Source organism: Triticum urartu, chromosome 7A (assembly GCF_056163025.1).
Source record: "Triticum urartu cultivar PI428250 chromosome 7A, HENAU_Tu73, whole genome shotgun sequence".
NCBI classification, from domain to species: domain Eukaryota; kingdom Viridiplantae; phylum Streptophyta; class Magnoliopsida; order Poales; family Poaceae; genus Triticum; species Triticum urartu.
The window spans coordinates 194,405,571-194,423,068 of NC_141879.1; the positions used below are offsets into that span (position 1 = coordinate 194,405,571).

Genomic DNA, 17,498 nt, shown 5'->3' on the forward strand with positions numbered 1-17,498 from the left:
GCATGTTTCCAGCATTTTTTTTGAACATCAGTACAAACACAAACGCTTATATCCACGCGCATACACTCACCCCTATGAGCATCTCTGAAAGACTGAGCCGGCATATCATCTTGAAATAAATCCAGAAATAAATGCAAGTATCAGGATTTGAACTCTGCTGGGTTGAGGATACCACAGTTCATCTAACCATCCAACCACAGGTTGGTTCGCTGTTTCCAGCATTTGAGTACTTATTATTTTGCAAAATAAACATCGCAAACATGCAGTACCTCCGTCTCAAAAAATATACTCCCTCCATTCTAAAATATAGTGCGTCCACGCTTCTCGAGGTCCAACTTTAACCATAAATTTAACCAACGAGATCAACTGCGGCGGGAGAAAAAATTATATAATTGAAAACTTCTTTCGAATACGAATTCACTGATATAATTTTTGCTCCCGCCGCAATCAGTCTTGGTAGTTAAATTTACGGTCAAAGTTGGAACATGTGGATAGAGAAAGCACTACATTGTGGAATGGAGGGAGTAAGATGTTTCTGTAGGCTAGTTTAAAAAATTGTATTTTTTTATGATAACCTTTTTATCACGGGAGCAACACTGTTGTGGCCTTCTGGGGCCGAGAGCGTGAGATCTCTGCACTCTCCCTGCTTTCTACTCGTATTTATTTACATGCAAAAAGATCATGATTTCTTAGTTTAATCACATAAATTATAGTATACGTGTTCTCCATCCATGGTCAAGATCCACCTCCTCTCTCTCCAAACGTCCCGTCCCGTACGTTCCTTTCCTCTTCGTCTCCCGAGCACCTACCCCAACCCCGACCCCAATCCCATCCCCATCCCACCCGATGCGCCTCTGAACTAGTACCACTCCAGTCAAGTGCCCCCGTGGAGCCTCCGTCTCCGTGCCCCACAGCCGCCGCCGTGCCGTCGCTCGACGCCGACGCCTCACGCCCCGCCCCCAACCCCTCCCCGCGGTCCGCCGCCGCCGCCGTCCCTGCCGCCTCCACCCCGTCCGCCGCTTCGGCCATTGGCCTCTGAGGTATGCGCATTTTGCCGTCCAGCGATTGGCTAGACCCCATTGACCTCTGGAAATTTTCGGCGCACCATCTAGATCCAGACCTTGCACTCTCGTTGCTTTCACTGTACTGCATTTGTTTATTTATTAGTATCCGAGATTGGATTTACTCGGCTCACCGGATTCCCTTTTAAGCGGCGCATCCCTGTGCGGCTGCTGGATTTGTGGCGTCGAGGTTTGAGGTCTGAAGCAGCGCCGAATCTCAAACTTACCTTTTGTTGGCATCGCAGATTTCGGTCTTCCAGGAGTGACAGAAGCGAAATGGAGACGAATGAGAAGAACGCCGCTGATTTGGAGGACAAGAACCAGCCCAGCGGGCACGGCCAGCAGCCGAGCTTCCACGGGCCCGGGTTCTCGCTCTCGCCGGAAGCTCAGATGGATTCTTCCAGCAGTGCGCTGGCCGCCATGGGGAACCCGTTCCCTCCTGGCTTGTGGAACCCACCTGGCCAGAACTTCGGGCTGGGGGAGACCAACACTAACGCTATGCTTAATGGGCACCAGTTCTCCTCGTTCTTGGGGATGCTGTCAGCAGCGACGCCCGCATATCCCGGCGCCCAGTCGGGGTTCATGGATTGTGGGGCAGGGTTTCCTGGCTTAAGTGCAAACAGTCTTGGAGCCATGATGGATCACCCTTTTTCTAGGAACCCTGCTATGGGTAGTTTCCAAAACGATATTGAGACGTCTAGGGAGATGAATGTGGACGAAGGTTGCAAGGATGCATTATTGACCGGTGATAGGCAGCAAGGAGACACCGAGAGTTCACATGGTGTTGATGCCTCTAGCAAGGAGTTAAGCAAGCCGGAGTGCAGTGGTGGCGCTGGTCAGGATGAAGGGCCTAGTGTCTCTTGTCCCAAGAAGAGGAAAAGACCAAGCCAGGTACTTGTTTAATCCTCCCTGTTATATAGCTGAATTTGTGTCGTGATTTCGATGGAACTTAGAATTCGATTTTCTCATGAAGGATCGTGGGGTGAAGCATGTACAAGAAGGGAGCCAGCAATTGGCAACTCTGGCTGCAAAGCAGGAGAAAGATGACGACGACAAAGATGAACCAAAGAGGCCTATTGGGACATCCAGAAAGTCCAACGGGAAGCAAACTGAGGATAAATCTGATGCGCCAAAGGAAGATTACATTCATATAAGAGCTCGAAGTGGCCAGGCTACAAACAGCCATAGTCTTGCAGAAAGGGTAAGTCCCGAGTTATCTTCCCTGAACTACCTTTATCGAATGGTATTTCTAGCTACTTAGCTTCAGTGTTATTTGTTTGCAATACAGGTTCGGAGGGAAAAGATTAGTGAAAGGATGAAATTTCTTCAGGACCTTGTTCCTGGTTGTAGTAAAGTAAGCACTTCTAAATGAGGAAGTCAGCACTTTTTAGCTGTATATTATCTCCACAATTATTGCCATAGAAAAACTTATTTGCATGCTAAATGAGGAAGTCAGCACTTTTTAGCTGTATATTATCTCCACAATTCAAATTATTGCCATTCGCTATTTTCACAAGCAAGATTGTATACCAGGTCATTGGTAAGGCCGTTATGCTGGATGAGATAATCAATTATGTTCAATCATTACAGCGGCAAGTTGAGGTATGATGTCCGCTAAACTTGTAACATTGTTTGCAGCTTTTGCTCTTTGCTGTAATGTGAACTTGTTGACCCTGTATGTGCATATTGGGCAGTTTTTGTCGATGAAACTTTCAGCTGTCAATCCAGCACTAGACTTCAACATAGAGCGCATTCTATCTAAGGATGTATGTAACCCCCTGCCAGATATTTATTGTTAATTAAATTTCATTTGTTTTCCTTGTGCTGATATATGTTCCATACATACAGTTATTTCAGTCTCAAGGAACTGCATCGTCTACCTTTGGCTTCTTACCAGACATTGGCCATCAATTTTTGCATCCACCAAAACATTCTCAAGCTGCGTTGCACAGCATTGTAAATCCCGCCGATGCATTTGGAAGGGTAACAAATGCTCCGGTAGGATGTACATTCAAAGAGGCCACACATCAGGTTTGTCCCATCACTTATTGTGCCTATGTTTCTCATTTTAAGCCCTTTAAAACAAATGCTAGATTGATGGACATCAATAGGAAAGGGCAGTACCTGGTAGATTTTGCAATAGACCTACCACAGTGCTGTATTGTGTGGTAGTACATGCATTACTAGTTCATTACAACTTCTATTGAAAAGAGAGTACCTTCTAGATTTCCTTTAAGCCTGGTGCAGTTCTGTGTTATGTGGTAGCTCCAGAATTACTAGTTCATTACTAGTCCTTTTGTTCATTTCGATCAGATTTATCCTCTTATGACTTGAGCATATTGCACAGGTGCCCAATAATTTTGATGGAGAGTTCCACAACGTGATTGGGATGCCTTTTACCCTGTTTAATGACCACGAATCAAATGATAAACCTTGAGCAATAGATTCCGCAACCGAAGCAAGAAATCATAACGGGCCAAGAGATTTCAACAGAACAACATGTGAGCTTGTTGACACTGTTCCACTAGCTCGCATTTGAGCACTGAAGTATATCCATCCAAATTGCTTAATTGTTGATTTCCCAATATTGGAATCAGCACCTGAGATATCCTATAGAGGCCCTTTCCTCAGATGTACCATTTGCTATTGGAGGAAGCTGGAGATCCGACTCTCGGGACGTCCACATGGAGATTTCAAGCTTTACATTCTCCTCTGAAAATTTACGTGTATAACTATTGGTGATTCAACAATCTTTGCATCATGATGGTGAGTTCCATTTTGCCAGAAGGTGGCTGTATCTGGGTACCATCTAGTTCAGACCCAGTAATATTGTAAAATGCTCTCTTTCTGCAAGATTCACACTCCGCGGTATAATATAACAGCCTTTGGTTTGTTAGTTGCTAGTATCGTGAGAGTGAAAGAAGAATCTTTGTTGTACTTCTATGGCTGCGCACGCAACCATATAGAACTGTGTACTGGTTTTCGATTTCTTGAGAATAAACGAGGCCTGAGAATGGGCCTATTTTCAGCGCGTGATTATGTGTGGAAGAAACAGTGAAGGCATCTTCTCTTCCAGAATTCCAAAAAAACTGGAGGCATCTGTGCTATTTTCATCGTGATCGCCTCATCTGAACTTGGATAGTTGACAAAAGCATCAAAGAAACTGCAAATCTTGTTTCGACGAATTTGCTCAAGGGAAGATCATGAGCGTAGTGAGTCGAGTAGAACTACAGAATTTAGCATGTTGAACTACGTAGTTCTGAAGCCAGTTTAAGTGAGCACAATATCTTAAAACTGAATCTCAAATGAGTTCTGCAACCACATACAATTTTGCTCTGGATACATACAATTTTGCAGTACATCTTTTCTGAGAAAAAACCCAAACCAACCAAGACAATCTTATGTTAACGAATATCATCAAAGCCTAGCCTTAATTACAACCTAAGAAGACAAACAAGAACGAAACTATACAATATCATACTCACTATGACACTTTAGTTACATTGCATCTGCAGAAATTCCTTTTTACCTCGTTTTCTCTTTGTAATCTAGTTACACCAAACAATGCACCAGCTGATGGATGGTATGAAGCCAAGAAGACGGCAAAGGGATGTTCGCTACAGCTCGACGGACATGTAGGTGGCCGAGTAGTCCGGCATCCGGTGCAGGCTCCGGAGCACGCTCTCGGCGACCTGCTTGGTGGCGGTGTCGCCCTTGTGGAAGGCGCCCACCAGCGCGCTGGGCAGGGCACGGTCAGAGGTGACCTCCCTGACGCACCGGTCACCGCCGTTCTCGAGGAAGCTCTCCAGGGCCCAGAAGCACCGCCGCAGCACCGCGCCGCTGCCCTGCTCGTCGTTGCGGTGCTGCCGCACCAGCCGCAGAATGTGCCGCGGAGCGTCGTGCTCGGTGAGCACGGCCACGCCGCCCACCACGTCCACGCCTTCGTCCATGAGCGTGCAGAGCGCGCCCAGTGCGGCCTCGACCACGTGACTGTTCTCGTTGCTCTCTAGGACGCCGAGGAGGCACTCGACCGTGCCGCCCTCCACCAGGCAGAACGTGGCGGCGGGAGAGCACACGCCTCGGTGCACGGGGCAGAGGCGGCTGTGCGCAGGCGGTTTCCGGTTGTCGTGCACCCGGCCGGTTCGCAGGCGCCGGAGAATGTTCTTCTTGGGCTGCTGTTCCTCGGACGGCGGCTTCGACCGGTTCCCCGACTGCTGGCTGAGGTTCTCGAGGCCGACCGCCGCGAGCCGCTGCACCTCGTCACTGCCTGACGACCGGACGAGCAGATCGGTCAGCACCGAGGTGAAGTTATGGTCCATGGCTGCCTGGAGCACATCCTGGTCGTGCAGCGTCGTCGTCAGCCGGACGAGCGAGCCCACGAGGCCCTCCAAGTATGGCTTCGCATGGCGGCTCGCCCGCATCCCGCCATGCTGCATCTCCTCTATCTTGGCCAGCATGGTCGGCACTGCGTTCTGGTGCAGCAGCGCGAGGTTGAGTGTCAGATGCTGATAGGGCAGCTTTGACAGGAGCGTCGCAGACACAGCGTGCCGCTCCGTGATCCGCCCCAACTGGCTGATGCTCCTGATCAGCCTGCCCAGCTGCCCAGGCACCTTGCAGAGCTTCTCGGCAATGGTGTGCCCCATCTGTGGGGACAATGCAGTGAGCAGCTTCGTCGCAGCAATGCCAAGTGCCTCGCTAGGTGAACCCATGAACTCGATCACGGTCTGGCTGCTGTCTTGCTCCTTCATGACTGAGACCACCGTGGCAAGCGGTTTGGGGAGCGCGGTGAGCGCGAGCAGCACACGCAAAATGTTGAGGTTGAGATCGTCGGGCATGGAGCATCTGAGCATGTGTGCAAAGTTGTACACCGAGTACTTGGACGTGATAACATGACCTTCCTTGTTGACAACGATGGCCTCCGGGTTCATGCCAGATTTGACAATGTTGGCAAGTACTGCTGCAGCCTCGGTCTTGGATCCCATGGGCTCATCATCGATCTTTCGGATGAAGAGCGCCTCAACCATGACTGGAACAGCGCCTGCGTCCACAAGTGTCTTGCCATTGGGCTGGTGAGAAGAGATTTGGACCAGGACATCAAGCGCCGCCTTGCAGATACTAGCATTGCCGCTGTGCACCATCTTGACAAGTATCTCCGATGCGCTCCCGGCAATGTTGATGGTCATCTCCTGCTTCTGGACTAGTTCGCCGAGATAACCCACCATCTCCATCTGCACATCTTCCGACCCTGTTTCATGCACATATTCATGTTAGCTAATGATGTTTGGCACGAGCGGTTGCGAACTTGCATGTACAATGAATAGTATCGAGTTTTTTTAGGAAACCCCTCAAATCAGTCACCAGTGCACGACTTCTACTTTGAGCTCGAGATTTAGTTCACTTGTTGCAAAACAAATTTGTACTGACATACTGTTTAGAAACATAGGCAGTAACTCCCACTATAGTGATTCTAGTTTAGAAACTGTTTGGACAAAATGCTAGTTTAGAAAGTGTTTGGACAAAATGGCAACTATTCTTATCAGTGCAAGGGAAATGTTCTCAGATACTTCAAAATATTAAATTTGGATTTTGACAAGACAAAATTGCTCTTTTCAATGTTTTATGTGGAAGAGTTAAAAAAAATGTAGGAGGTCAGGTATGTTTCTGCACAGGTAAAATATATTACCTTCAACGAGATGCCTTTGGAGAGGGTCCAAGTAGCCGCTTTCAGCCATGTACTTGATATTCTTTGGGCATTTCTCCAGGTTCTGGAGGACCTCTCCGGCCTTCTCTGAAGTAATTGGATCATCTGAGTTGTTGAATTTCATCGTGATCAGAATTAATATGCTTCCAGCAGTTGCCCCGATGTTTTCTAATAGTAACTCTGATTTTGAAAGCTCTAGCAAGAAACAGATAGCTGCATGTCTTTCATCCGAACTACTACTAGAAAGCAGCTTTATTGTCCTTGAGACAGCTCTGGTTTTTGCTATGATTTCCTGCATGTCACGAGGCAACATTTGAGTTGTTAATCTAAGATGCAGGACCAATACAAATTGAAACTGGACTCTACCAATAATTTCAGCATTTCATTAAGTTTCACATGGTGATTTCGAAAAATAATTTTGACATGGCCAAGCTGGGATTTCACGAAAGCTGAACACATTTCAGACTTCCTTACCTTTCCTGGCTCATCTTCGACCAGCAGGCAGAGGAGCTCCAGTGAGTCACAGCGTATCAGTGCATCCTTGTGTTCTAACAGACGTGCAAGGAACTTGGTTATGCCAATCTTGTGCATCTGCTCCCTGTTCTTCCTCCTCGTCCTGGCAAGCAGCTTCAGCTCATGTATGGCTTCAAGTATCATAGCCTCCGTCCTTGCCAGTGAGAGAGCAGTACGCGCGATTCTGATCCGTGTTGCTTCATTCCTCATAATCCATTCCGCGATTGTGCTCTTGAGTGGAACATTAGTCCTCAGAGTCTTGCTCTGCATTGCTATTTTCGTAACCGGGCAGATCACAGGTTCAGAATCATCCGTTAAACTGTCAAAGTACTCCTCAATGGTTCTCCTGTCATATGTTATCCCGCTTTCAGTAGTCACTGGATCAACCATGACCTTATTTGTCAGTGGGCAGAAGAAAGAATCATACAACGGCTCAACGTACTCTGCGACTTCAGGGAGTGAACTGAATGACTGCCCACCGAATTCATGAGACTCATGGTACATTCCCTGCAGGAAGTCCACCAACCTTGGCATGTCGCCGTCGTGCAGTGCTCTTCTCTTGGGTCTATCATTTGCCACAACTATCGTCATGTCGCCCTCAGAATAGCCATCACAGGAACGCTGATCATTAGGATGCTGCCCGTTTGCAGTGACCTGAAGGTGCGTACCGACTGCTGCATCCGCACACCTCTTGCTACCAAATGCTGAAGCAGGTATCCTGCTGAGCTCATGACCGATGTTCTTTATCACATTATCAAGGTCCTCGGTTATGCTCTGGAGGTCTTCGTCCATGAGCTGCTGCGCGACGGCGCTGCACCGAGCGACGAGGTCCTTGGCGAGGTCGACATTGGCAGCCAAATATTCGGCTATGTGCATCACGTTGGCCGGAGAATTCTGAACCCTCTGCACCTCCAATGTCGCCGGGGGCACGCGCTGAAGACGGCTGCCTGCGTCCAAGAACTTCTCTTGGCCGACGTCAGCGGAGGCCATTGTCGACATGACCTCAGAGATTGCCGCTATGGACTCGGCGAGTGCCGCCTTCCGGGCTTGCCCCCCACTTCTCTGAAAAATAAGTACACGTCAGGCGCCCAAGCAAATGCATCCAACTACAAATAAAGACGGGTTGTTCTCATGGAAAATGATGGTTGAGAGTTCACACCAGGTCACCAGCAAACTATAAAGAATGAACCGACAGACTTTATTAGATGAAAACAATCTGAAGTCGACGGGGGAATTGATTCTACAACAGTCGGAGGATACGATACGGGGCTGCCACTTTCCCCCAATCCCGGGTTGTTGACAAAATGGTTTCAAGAAAGTGGCATCTCTCCCGTAAGTATGAACGAATAAGAACTGGAATTTACTTTGCTGAAAATGAAAACAATAAACAGCCCAAATCAAAGACTTGTACTACGAAGCGGCTGAAAATGGGGAACGCGCTGGTTTTTCGCCTACTCCCTGTAATGAAAGAACACGAAAAATGCCCCAAAGGGGAGGAAGAAGAAGTGAATGGCAGTTGAATTGCCCGTTTGAGCACCAGGCACGGCCTCGGCTCCGTTTCCCCATTCTCCGTCATGCCAAATCCACACAAAACCGCCCAAGTGTAGTCCATAGAGCTAAAACCCTATGATTATCTTCCCTCACACAAGGCCTAGCATCCCAACGCAACATGGGCATAACCAAGAACAACACATGAACCGTAATTTATTTCCTGACACCACCCTGAACTGAATCGAACGAAACAACCAAATAGCTCGTCACCGGGAGGAGAGGAGAAGGCGACTCAGCGGCACATACCTGCATCCAATCCAAGCCCCCCGAGAACGAGCCCGGGCTCTCCGCTTCCTCCTGCCCGCCCCCCGCCGCGCTGACCCCTGGAGAAGGTGGCTACCGGCGCCGCGGGAGCATTCTATCTCTCTCCTCCACCTCCGCTTCCTGCTCACCGCCACCGCCCCCGCGCCGTCCAGGCCTCGAAGGAACGAACGAACAGCGCCGCACCGCCCGGCTGAGCGCGGCAGAAGAATCGAGAGGAATGAAATGATGGGAGATGGCGCCGCACGGGGACCCAGTCAAGTGAGGTCTAAAGCAACCTCCTCCCTGGCCTGGCCGGTTGGCTTGGCTCCCTGGATTGGAGATCGGTAAAGCGGCCCGATTTTCTAACGGACTTCCCGGTAGTGCCCCTGCCCCCGCCGCGCTTGTTTTATAATTTTGTGTGGGGAGTGCGCCGTGGGAAGCGTACAAAGGCGTTTGACTTTGCTGGCGGTGGGGGTGCTGCCCGGCGACCGCATGCTTGGCTTGCAACGGACACCGCCACAATATGCCACCTTCATTGTTTTTGTCCGCGGAGGCCTGGCGTGTCGACTGCACTGCGCTCGTTCTTTGTCCACGACGACTTGGCAACGTTAGTTGCACTGAAGTTTCGGTCAAGTAAGATGACCTGCAAATGTCACTCGCAAAAAAAAAAAGATGCCCTGCAAATGTGTATTCGCCAGGGTCATTTTTGAATTGTTGATGATCAAAGACAACTTCTTGGAAACTTTGCATGTTTTCTTTTCTACGTACGTTCGCAGAATTACCCTATTTCAGACGGTGGTGGTGAAGCCGTGAAGGAAAGTGCAGGCGAGAGACAGCATTATGGCGGCGTTTTTTGAGCTGTCGACCGCCCTGATTCATGAGTTCTTGGATCATACGCTTCCTTCTTTCTGCTCTTTGCTCCATTTGCCTCATCATGAAGGCATGGATAGCATGGCAGCGGGCATTGATGATCCCCAAATCGGTTGAACGGTGGTGGCGAAGCTCATTAAGTAAGAACCATCATCTGTGAGAGGAGAAAAGCATTTGATTTAGTTTTCCGGTCGATCTAGATATGGTTATGGTTAGGCGTTCAGCGAGGGCGCTAGCAAGTGCTACAGTAGTACTCCTGCATTCCCCCGCAAAAAAAAAGGCACAGTAGTACATTGTGTTGCGAGTGGAAGAAGTAAGTTATTATAGCATCTACAGTGTGATGGGCAAATCCGGCCCTCTCAATGTCCGCAGACACGCCCGGGTGCATCCGTAGGCATTGATTGGACACTTCTCAAATAATGTAATTCATATTCGGACACCTCAATTATCACATCTCAAATTTACGCAAACTCATGCAACTACGTTGATGCACACACATTGTCCGGCTACTCCATCACTACTAACTAAATATGCCATCGGACTATCAAAATTTGACATTTTTGGATATGGTGAAGATCTTGCATGGCTACATTGAGGCCTCTTTGAAGCGTCCGTCTGAATAAAAAAATCGTGACCGGTCAGTGTCCGAGCGGGCCGCCCGGACGTTTGAGGAGAATTTAGAGCCCCCGACTGTAGATGCTCTTAGGGTTAAGAAGTTGCTGAGATTTATTTAGTCGCTACTACATCGTGCTGGAATCATGTACATTGATTCACTACTAATCTAATCTAATCTAATCTAATCTAATCATGCATGGTTATGCCCCGCAGCAAAATACTCATGGCTATCAGAGTAGTACCAACAGTGCTGCTCAGGGGTGGAGGTGCGTACGATCGAGTGGTACAGTCAGTAACTTTCAGAAAAAACACAGTTACTGGTACTAAGAACTAACCAGCCAGTACATTGCGTACAGATAAGGACCGACGGAACTGAACTAAATTGAATAATGTTCGTTGAGCTCTTCAACCTATGAACCTAGCTCTTGAAATGTTCAATTTCATCGCAGAATTCCCTGACTAAATTAACTACCGCCGTTATCGACTAATTCTACATCATCGAGATGCGCCTATCCTAGACACGAGAGCATGAATAAAATAGCAGCATGACGGCTGGTGCACGACAAGAGCCCAGAATTTGCCCGGCAAGAATGGATTAGCAAGCTACTGCTAGCAAACCCTTGATTTGATTGGTCAGGTTACAAGCGCGTGGAACCATTCTAAATGGAGCCGCGGCGTGATGGCTACTAGTGTGCTACTCTATGAATGATGATGATCCGGTCGACGGCGATCGCTGGCTACGGACGAAAGGGACACTTGCAGTCCGATCGGGCAGGGGCAAACTCGTCCGTCCGGTCGCGTGGGGTCGCTCGCGTCGACATGGGCGCCACCCCGGGCGGGCCGATCGCAATCCGCTTGCGTGCGTAGATATCGTCCACCTGTCCTGTCCAGTACAGTAGCATTTTCTTAATTTCATGTCCGACGCGTATGAAGGAGAAGGAGACGGAGACGGACACTGTGCTGCAGGTGTGGAGTGGACGCACGAAATCGCGGCAGGGACGGCGTTCGCATGCCGGGCGAGGACCGAGGACCGAGGAATGTCGATCTTGACCCGTTTCAAATGATCACAGGTACTCCTGCCCTGCTCTGCTAGTACTGCTAGTATTTCAGCTGGACGAAATGGAGGCGATGCATTTAGTGCAGGCAGCGACAGCGGGAGGAAGAGCGGCAGCGGCGTACGGGACAAGAAGCTTTCCGTGTCGTGGCAGCTTGTTAGGTGCGTGCCCTTTGGGCGCGGGCAACCTGTTCGATCGCCAACCACTACACGCGCGAGGGCGTGGGCCCTTTTCCCGGGCTCGGCCATGGCACCGGACGTCGGTGGACGGTGGTGACATGATCGTGTGTCGTGGCCTCCACACCAAATTTTTGCGCCCCGTCACGCTACATTACTCCAAGGTTGAGTCTGATCTGGATTCCGGGATATACTGCGGGTCTGCTGACATATATCCCAGGCTACAGGGGAAGGGAAGGGAAGGGGGGCGCGTGAGGACGTACGGTAGGGCTGGGCGGCACGTGATCCACTGTACAATACAGCTGTGCTCTAGCACAGCGAGCCAGGGCGCACGCGGCGAAAGAGAGTTGTTTTTCTTGTCTTCGGCCGCAGCGCCCATGACAACACGTACCGTGAAACTATTCACCTGACAACACGGGTTTGGATCTCTGGGGTAAAGCGAGCCTGCCAACACCAAATAGAGCTGGGCAGCTGGCTGCCATTTGGATATAATCTTTCGTCTCGCTTTATAGATACAACGATAACTCATCCGTGCCATTAGAGCAACTCCAACGGACCGAGCCAAACGAACGGCGTTTTTGCCCGCTTTTTATTCGTTTGGGTCGGCCGGCCGCCCATCCGCCGTTCGTCTTTTTTTTAAAGAAAAGGAGGATGACCTCCGGCCATCTGGGCGATGCATACGATCACTTTATTAATTATTCTCACAAGACTTTACAAAGTAATACAATAGTAAGACTAAATCCGCCATCTAAGCAACAAACTATCGCTACACCTATCCAGTTGATGAAGGGGCGCAGATAGTCTGTGTCTAATACCAAACAAACATCACAGCCAAATCTAACATCTAAGACCTGAGGTCCCATCTAGGACGCCTGCCGGGCATGGGTCTCTTCGGTCCGCCGTGCTCTCATAGGCCGCCGCCGCCAACTGTCACCGCTCCATCTTCAGAATTGTACTGATGCATCAACCTTGGTCGGTCCAGCTATCGTCGACACCACCATGGCGCCCAACGACACCTCCTCCCTGCGCGCAAACAGTTGAGCATGTCGCGGTCGCCACTGATACACCTCAGCACCATGCTGCCAAGTACCACCAGCCGACACAGCTTGAAGTCTTTGGAAGATCTGTCGTGCGTAGCACCTGCCGACCAAGCATGACAAAGCGTAGCACCTGTCGGTCAGGCATGACTTGACATCTCCACCGAAGCCGCTCCACCTCCTGCCTTTGACTTCCAGCTCTGCTCCACAAACGATGCTCCCAAGAGAGAAACGACACCGCAGTGCCGCCATCGTCCGATCTGGAACACCAGGTCCTAGGGTTTTCCCCGGAGCAGCACGAGTGGGTCGACAATAGTTACACGACGATGCCTTCATCAAGGTAACGGCGTAGAACGCCGCCATCGCCTGTCGTCGGCTCGGTTTTCACCGGCAACCATGTCTCCCCAACTCGCAGCCGGGACTAGATGATGGATCTCGAGATCGAATCACCAAGCCTCTGACCGGCCACCTCCGACGAAGAAGATGACCACCACCACTAGCTACACTGGCCAAAACAGATCTGCCATGTGCCGCCAAGCAGTCCACCAGGCCCTCGACGCCGTCGCCGATCTAAAGCCAGATGACATTGCCGCCGAAGACCGCATCGCTCCGCCGCCCGATCCAGGTCAGCCGCCGCAGCAACCACCCGTGGCCCGAGGCAGGGCCGACCGCCGCCGCCGTCGAAGCCATCGCCGCCGCTTCTAGATCGGCCGCACCTCCACACATGTTGGGGCCCCGCCACCCCTGAGACGCGGGAGGGAGGAAGAGCCCCCGCCACCACCGTCGGCCTCCGGGCGCAAGCCGGCGGCGTCCTCCGGCGGCGGCGGGAGGAAGGGAGGAGGATCGGGTGGCCTCTCGAGTGGCGGCTGGGAAGGCCTCCGGAGTCGCCTGGAGGAGCGACCCGGGAGGCAGATGCGTTTCCCTGGTCCGTCCGCCCTCTTTTAGTTTTGGGTTGACAGTGCGCCCAATGGGCCGACCTATTTCATGACTGCGCGCATTTTAGATCATGCCGTCGCCCTGATTTTGGCGCACCAGCGCGCGGGAAAGGTTAGCGCGCGGGGGGGGGGGGGGAGCGGCCTAGCGCGCGCTGGTTTTGGCGCTCCGGCGCGCGGGAAAGGTTCGCACGCGCGCCGCAGCAGGCGCTCGTTATAAAGAAGGCGCTCCCTCCACACTCTGTCCGCCGCCCACTCTCGCCGCCTCTACTCGCCGCCCACTCTCGCCGCCTCTGCGCCACCATGTCGATCCGCCGCCTGGGCCCTTCGGATTTTCGCGGAGTCCGCGAGCGCCACTCCGGCTCCTTCTCCTCCGAGATCTGGTTTCGCGAGAAACGTCTCATCGTCGGCACCTTCGACACCGCAGAGGAGGCGGCCCGCGCGCACGACGCGGCGGCGTGGTGCCTCCTGAGGCCTCGTCGGGATATGAATGTTCCCAACATGTCGAGCCAGCGGACGCAGGATCTGGCGCCTCTCCCGCGGATTTTCACCGACGAGGATCGTCGTGTCCACCGAAGGTGGCAGCGTCGCCTCGCCATCACGGAGAAGGACATGGAAGCCTTGGTGGTGTGGCGCGGAGGCTTCCCGCAGGACATCGTCGACGAGCGCCAGTTCTACAAGCAAAGGAGGTTGGAGAGGGACGCGAGGAGGAGGGAGCGAGCCGCCTATCGGGAGGACAAGCGTTCGCGGAAGCAGGCAGCTCAATTGAAACTGAAGCTACGAGAAACAGTGGGTTGGGACTTTGAAGACGAGGCGTATGCTGACGCCTACATTCAGACGTCGGAGGAGGACATTACCGAGTCGGAGTCAGAAATCGACGAGTAGTGGTCTTTTCTTTTTATCTGTGTACGCTAGAATTATCTATGTATCCATTTTTATCTGAAAAAATGGCCGGCGGCGTCGGCGACGTAGCAGGCAGGCGAGGGTGTGAATCCAATGTGCCACCGACCAACGGGCCCGGTGAGGAAAGAGGGCAAGCGCGCGCGCGTCCGTCTTGTGTCCGCGCCGACGCAAATCAGACTCAAAAATGGGTCGGGAATGGGTCGACAGGTGGACGCAAGCGGACGCGCGTCCGTTTGGGTCGGCGCGTTGGGCCGACTTTTTTGTCCGCGCCGACCCAAACGGACGGCCACGGATGAAATGGGTCGCCCCATTGGAGTTGCTCTTACGAGGCCGCCAGAACGAGCGCGACGATGTCAGAACCCCAAATCCAAATCAAGGCGCCGCCCCTCAAAGGGTGGGGGCACGTTCGAGCTACCCGTCGCAACACCCCCGTTGTTCATGTGTTTCACAATGTTTTTCAAAATGCTATTCGATCTTCCAAAGATCCTCAGCAGCCTATTGCTCTTGAAATTTTTGCCTCCTTGCATTATAGTTAATTCCATATGTCTACTAGTTTTTGTTCACATCGCTTGTCATTGCCATTTTGAGCCTAATGGTTCAATATATCTATGAATACTCACAATCATCAAACGAAACTAGAATTCATCCTTCCGGCTCAGATGTCATTCCAGACATAAGCTGGTTTCCAGCCAACCAAACCTTGAACAATTATGCAACTAACTCTATCTCATCTTTTGATCAGAGCGTCTGTTTCTGATCCCCCGATTTAGAAATCGTATTTCCTTTGTATTTTATACTTCGAATTATTCAGATGTTTCTACTATCTGATGCCCTTGTATTCTTTCTTCTCTTGGTTGAGTAGCAATACTCACACCAGATTCTCTGTAGATGTTGGTGCAATATCTGCCTACCTTTGTTTTGGAGATTGTTGACAGAAACAGGTATGGACTGATTTGTTTGCTATTGCATATAGAGAGAAATAGTCCATACATAACCGAAGTGAATGTTGTCTCCGGTGCTAGGTTCAAGTAACTTCACCAAAGAATATCTGCTTGCAGAGGTGAACGAGCTACATCTGTTGAAGATATGTAGATGAGATGATTGATGTGAAGGAATTAACCCCTCGAAAGTTTACTGCTGAAGCGAAGCATATGATTCGGTACTGTCGTCCGAAGAAATTGACTGCAGCGAATGGAAGTCAAAGACAAAGTGAAGACGTAGTATTCATTTCGTTGTTCTTCCTTCGTTCATTTGAGTCATAAGACCTCCGTACTATTAAGAGGGGTATATGTTCTTGAAGCTTAGATTCGTTGTGATGCTTAGCCCAAAACCTATGAAAGATGCGAGAGAAATCTCTTTATGCTCTGAATGATTACCTGGCAGTAGTAGATGTTGTTCTTCGTGCTGCAGGATATATCTTCCGGACTGATGAGTTAGCATTACTTGCCCTGCAAGAAATTTTACCGCTGTGCTCAAATTTCCGCCCGTTGGACTCATGTTGTTTAGTCATTGGCTGCTTCTCGTGTCCAATTTGGTCTTTTCCCATCAGGGAAGGCTGCGGTTATAAATAGCCACCCCGCTCGAACATTGTCTGTTGGTTGCTCCACTTAAGATTTCTAAGAAGATTGATTTGAGCAACCCCTCTCCGAGTGATTTGAGTTTAATCCACCGAGAGAAAAATCAAGAGCCCAAACTTAGACAGTGGTTTAGCATCACAATAATTCTGAGTTAGAGTTCTTGTACCTATTACTCTTGAGAGTTGCGCACTCTCTAGACGGATAGGTTTCGGCTCGAGTGTTGAAGAGTTGTTGTCTTCACCGAGCTAGATCTTCAGCAACCAAGAGTGATTGTGGTTCACGAAGGTTGACCGAAGGTTTGGAGATCGCCGACAAGGATCTACCATGACTGAAATCAACTGGAGTCTGATTAGCTTCGAGTTGAAGGAGAATAGGGTGAAGAGAGTTTATCTTCAGTGTTAAGTCACAACCCCTCCAACCAGACATAGCCCTTTGGTAGAAGGGTGAACTGGTCTACCAAACCTCCCTGTCGCCATCAAGCACCACTGGTTCAGTCTAATTTACTGCAATTTCTTCAGCAGTTTACATTCTTGCTCTATATCGATAGTTTATCTGATCATTTTCATTTATTGAAGTTTACTTTCTCATCTGCCTTTGCTGTCATTCACTTGAGTTAATCTTCGTATCTCATCCTGTTGAATTTTCATCATTCTGTTTAGCCATCCACGTTTCACCTCGGTTAACCATCTTGCATATCTCTCACCACCTGCATCATGTTTTGTTTCGTTCTACTGCATCCATTTGCATGTTGCATTACTCTCATCGTAGTTAAACCTCTGATTTCCCAAGCTCGTACTGGTATCACCTCTTTCATCGAGAAATATTCTTGTGAAGACGAAGATTGATTCAGTTCATTTCCCCTTTCCTTTATTCCACTGCTGTGATTGGGATCGGTTTCAAAACATTCGAAAGAATTTTTAAATCTCCCATTCACCCCCTCTGGTCGATATACTCTCGGTCCTAACAATTGGTATCATAGCAGGTTCTCCCTATCTCTGTTTATTAAAGGTCTAATGTCCTTGGAGTTTTGAGTATGTCGTATGCAGGTAGATCCTCGCACTCTGAAAGGTTTCCTATCTTCGATGGAAATGACTATCTCTACTGGAAGGAAAGAACGAGAATTAGAATTCAAGCTATCAATTTTGATCAGTGGCAGATTGTGGAAAATGGATACACCATTCAGCAACCAGATGATCCAAATTCCGATGACAAAGCAAATCTATAGTTGGATGCTCAAGCAAAAGATATCATCTGTTGCAGTCTG

At 50.0% G+C, this 17,498-nt stretch overlaps 3 protein-coding genes across 3 annotated transcripts; 2 read left to right on the forward strand and 1 right to left on the reverse strand.

Annotated features, from left to right (window-relative positions):
- Window positions 1-785: 785 nt before the first annotated feature.
- LOC125529366 (uncharacterized) lies at window positions 786-4,089 on the forward strand. The gene is made up of 8 exons (XM_048693779.2): window positions 786-1,040; window positions 1,307-1,952; window positions 2,035-2,262; window positions 2,350-2,415; window positions 2,595-2,663; window positions 2,756-2,827; window positions 2,910-3,092; window positions 3,409-4,089. The coding sequence occupies exons 2-8, from the start codon at window positions 1,338-1,340 to the stop codon at window positions 3,496-3,498; spliced, it is 1,323 nt and encodes a 440-aa protein (XP_048549736.1). The 5' UTR covers window positions 786-1,040; window positions 1,307-1,337; the 3' UTR covers window positions 3,499-4,089.
- Window positions 4,090-4,330: 241 nt separating this feature from the next.
- LOC125529365 (putative U-box domain-containing protein 42) lies at window positions 4,331-9,465 on the reverse strand. Its single transcript, XM_048693778.2, has 4 exons — window positions 9,073-9,465; window positions 7,237-8,337; window positions 6,745-7,054; window positions 4,331-6,306 (listed from the first exon to the last, which is right to left on the reverse strand). Exons 1-4 carry the CDS (start codon window positions 9,076-9,078, stop codon window positions 4,679-4,681), a joined length of 3,045 nt encoding a protein of 1,014 aa, XP_048549735.2. The 5' UTR covers window positions 9,079-9,465; the 3' UTR covers window positions 4,331-4,678.
- Window positions 9,466-14,057: 4,592 nt separating this feature from the next.
- LOC147958957 (uncharacterized) lies at window positions 14,058-14,639 on the forward strand. The gene has a single exon (XM_087532383.1). The coding sequence runs from the start codon at window positions 14,058-14,060 to the stop codon at window positions 14,637-14,639; it is 582 nt and encodes a 193-aa protein (XP_087388509.1).
- Window positions 14,640-17,498: the final 2,859 nt, after the last annotated feature.

Coding starts and splice junctions, on each gene's coding strand:
- LOC147958957 (XM_087532383.1), top strand. CDS start 14,058: ATGTCGATCCGCCGCCTGGGCCCTTCGGATTTTCGCGGAGTCCGCGAG.
- LOC125529365 (XM_048693778.2), bottom strand. Junction 7,055..7,236: donor TCGAAGATGAGCCAGGAAAG/GTAAGGAAGTCT, acceptor CGTGACATGCAG/GAAATCATAGCAAAAACCAG. Junction 6,307..6,744: donor CCAAAGGCATCTCGTTGAAG/GTAATATATTTT, acceptor TGCATGAAACAG/GGTCGGAAGATGTGCAGATG.
- LOC125529366 (XM_048693779.2), top strand. CDS start 1,338: ATGGAGACGAATGAGAAGAACGCCGCTGATTTGGAGGACAAGAACCAG. Junction 1,953..2,034: donor AGAGGAAAAGACCAAGCCAG/GTACTTGTTTAA, acceptor TTTCTCATGAAG/GATCGTGGGGTGAAGCATGT. Junction 2,828..2,909: donor AGCGCATTCTATCTAAGGAT/GTATGTAACCCC, acceptor CCATACATACAG/TTATTTCAGTCTCAAGGAAC.